Genomic DNA, 3,096 nt, shown 5'->3' with positions numbered 1-3,096 from the left:
CCAGCCGTGTCACAAGGTGGTGAAAGTCCCTGTCGCCTCACCATAACAGTAACTAACTAGCCACAACAAAATGCTCTGCTACTATAATTCTGCTATAACCCAGATCCAGGCAAGGGGCCTAACCCTCAGAAACTCTCAGTAGGCACTTACAGTATTAGACTCTGTATCATCAGGGGGCCCCTCGCTGAATATGGAGGAAGGGTTTTCACACCAATGTGTGCCCACAACATTTACTCCTTCAATAACTTTGGGCTCCAGTGGTTCTTGAAAACAGCTAAATGGTTTATTAAACAAACCTCAAAGCCAGTCTCACTCACTGGAAGGTGTGTGCTCAGTTTGATGTTAAAGGACAGGTCACAAGTGGAAGCAGATTAGTGCACAAGTAATTCTCACAAATATCCTTTATATCTTTGTCTCAAAGTATGAGGTAGTATAGGCTGCCTACTGGTGACCAACCTCCATCACTAGGGAAAACACACAGAGGTTAATTGTTTCAGGCTCTATCTAGTCCTGAGTCTAACCGCTTGGGTTCCTATAATGGCGGCAGGGGTACTGCAGGGAACTAACCTAATTAATCTCCTTGTTGGAGCACAAGAATGCTTACTAAATATTTCTGAACTTATGTTTCACTCCTAGAGTGAACTATGACAGAATCTGACTTGACACGTCCTTCTCCTATACTGGGCCTACCTCCATCCAGACCCTTTGAAGCACACCTCATCGCCTCCTGCGAGTGGGGGAATCCAAAAGAGGAAGAACTAACTTTGGGGAGACCTGACACCTTTGGAACTAAGGGATCTACTTCCCCTCGTAACTTATCAGGAACACCTAGAGAGAGAGACACATAAGGTGCACACCATAAATGGTTACTTTACCTGGGTGCCTGAGCTGAGAGACAACTTAAACAATGCAGAAGAATGACACTCACAGGATTTGCTGCCTTAATCTTCCAAAGCAAAATAAACCTTTAGAAGGTTGATTGAGAAAATCTTGTGATGTTTCGGAACTCACGTTCTTTTCTCAAATGACATATCATGTTTGAGAAAGGGACGTGAGTCCCGAAATATCACATGTATTTTGTTTGTTACAGAAGCATACAGAAGCCTTACCTGCCTGGCGTAGCACCATCATTGAACCCAAGATGAGTGCCTTTGCTGCCTACTTCTGGTTCCAGCCCTGTTATATTAAACCAGCTAAGGCTCTTAAGAGCTCAATAAACATGGATATTGTGCTTGTCCAATGAGTCACCTAAGTCACTCTTAAATGCATTAATAGAATCTGCCATCACATTATCCCCCAACAGAGCATCCCACAACCTCATTGTTGAGATTTCTATTTCATTATCAAAAAACAGCCCTTGGCATACAGTAGAACCATCTCCTTGGCAGTTGTTTTAAAGCTTTTTTTACATCCTTGTTCCTCAAGCTGTATATCATTGGATTCAACATGGGTATGAAATTCACATAAAGAATCGAGACAACTTTCCCTTCATCCAATGAATATGAAGAAGCTGGTTTCATATAAACACAGACAAGCAGGACATAGAAGAGGGTAACTGCAGTGAGGTGGGATCCACATGTGGAGAAGGTTTTGGATCTTCCTTCAGCTGAGGTTATCTTGAGGATTGCAGATATTATGTATATGTAGGACATCATTGTAAGAGCAAAACAGCTAAAGAGGAGAAAGACTCCTTGAGCAAACATTACATACTCAACAGTAGACGTATCATCACAGGATAACTTCAGCAAGGGAGTGACGTCACAAAAGAAATGATTGATAATGTTTGATTTACAGAAAGTGAGAGCAGAAATTAAGATTGATATAGGGGCTGCTGCTAAAAACCCACCTATCCAAGCAGCAGCAGCCAATAATATGCATGTCCTTTGGTTCATAACCTGGGGATAAAATAACGGTCTACAGATGGCCACGTACCGGTCATATGCCATAGTGGTGAGTAACAAATATTCCATGCTTGTGAAGGAGCTGAAGAAGTAAAGTTGGACCATGCACATTGTCAAGGGGATGTACTTATCGCCTGTGCTGAAAATGTGCAGCAAATATGGGGCAGTGACGGAACTATATGAGATGTCTAAACAGGATAAGTTACAGAGGAAAAAATACATGGGCTTTTGTAAGTGGGAGTCAGTGGAGATTAATGAAATAAGTAGAAGATTTCCCCACACAGTCACAAGGTAGATGAGTAGGAAGAACAAAAAAAGCGGCCCCTGTAGTTCTGGGGAGTCTGAAAATCCCACAATAAGGAACCCAGCGGCACCGCTCTTGTTTTCCATCATAATATCTGATTCTGATTGCCACCGAGGTGATGATGATGATGAGTATGATGAGTATGATGAATACATACTAATATAATTTTGAAAAGATGTAATCTAATGGGACCTTGTTATCCATGTTCAGAGTCTTAGAAATAGTTGACTGCCTAAATAAAACTGATCAAACATAAGAAGGTTTGGTTACAACATTGGGTAGAAAACTGCACCCATATTCAGAATACGCCCAATCTGAAGACCAGTTATGGAAAGATTTGGGGTAAACATGTTCTTGCTGTTCTAAGCAGTCTAGGACTCTAACATGTGACTACCAAAAAAAAAGGTTTATTATTCAGTGTTTCTATACAGACCATAAAGGGGACTTCTACCAAAAACCTACTTGTTAGGTTTTCAAATGTAGGAGAGAAATTGATCCTTTTCAGAACGAAGGAGAAACATAAAATGAAGGTTCTGCCATATGAAGTATCGGTTCTTCCCATTTTTTATATGTAGAACCCACAGATATATATATATATATATAGCTCCTCACCTTTCCCCTGATGGGAATAACTGCAATGAGTTTTGTTTTTGGAATATGATATAATTCCCTGGAGAACTGTAATTGGCTTTAACCGAGACGTCCCAACTGGTTTGTACAATGAGCAGAAGAAAATTAAAATTTCCCATAGGTTTTTTTTTTCCGCAACCTTAATTCATAGGTTACTAGATATCTACTCTCCCACATGTCCTTTTGTACTCCAGAAAAAGTGGGTAGGGGGTTACCATAAGGGTAAAAAGAAAACCTAAACTCTCACACACTAGTGATGAG

The 3,096-nt window shown here is 40.8% G+C and overlaps 1 protein-coding gene across 1 annotated transcript; it reads right to left on the bottom strand.

Moving 5' to 3' along the window:
• Window positions 1-1,343: 1,343 nt before the first annotated feature.
• LOC100493846 (olfactory receptor 1019) lies at window positions 1,344-2,360 on the bottom strand. The gene has a single exon (XM_002941907.2). The coding sequence runs from the start codon at window positions 2,358-2,360 to the stop codon at window positions 1,344-1,346; it is 1,017 nt and encodes a 338-aa protein (XP_002941953.2).
• Window positions 2,361-3,096: the final 736 nt, after the last annotated feature.

This window comes from Xenopus tropicalis, chromosome 7 (assembly GCF_000004195.4).
Source record: "Xenopus tropicalis strain Nigerian chromosome 7, UCB_Xtro_10.0, whole genome shotgun sequence".
Taxonomy (NCBI): Eukaryota; Metazoa; Chordata; class Amphibia; order Anura; family Pipidae; genus Xenopus; species Xenopus tropicalis.
The sequence above is the reverse complement of the archived record's forward strand: the minus strand, read 5'-3'. Positions and strand labels throughout refer to the sequence as shown.

Excerpts from the sequence above, each read along its gene's own strand:
- LOC100493846 (XM_002941907.2), bottom strand. The coding sequence starts at position 2,360 with ATGTATTCATCATACTCATCATACTCATCATCATCATCACCTCGGTGG.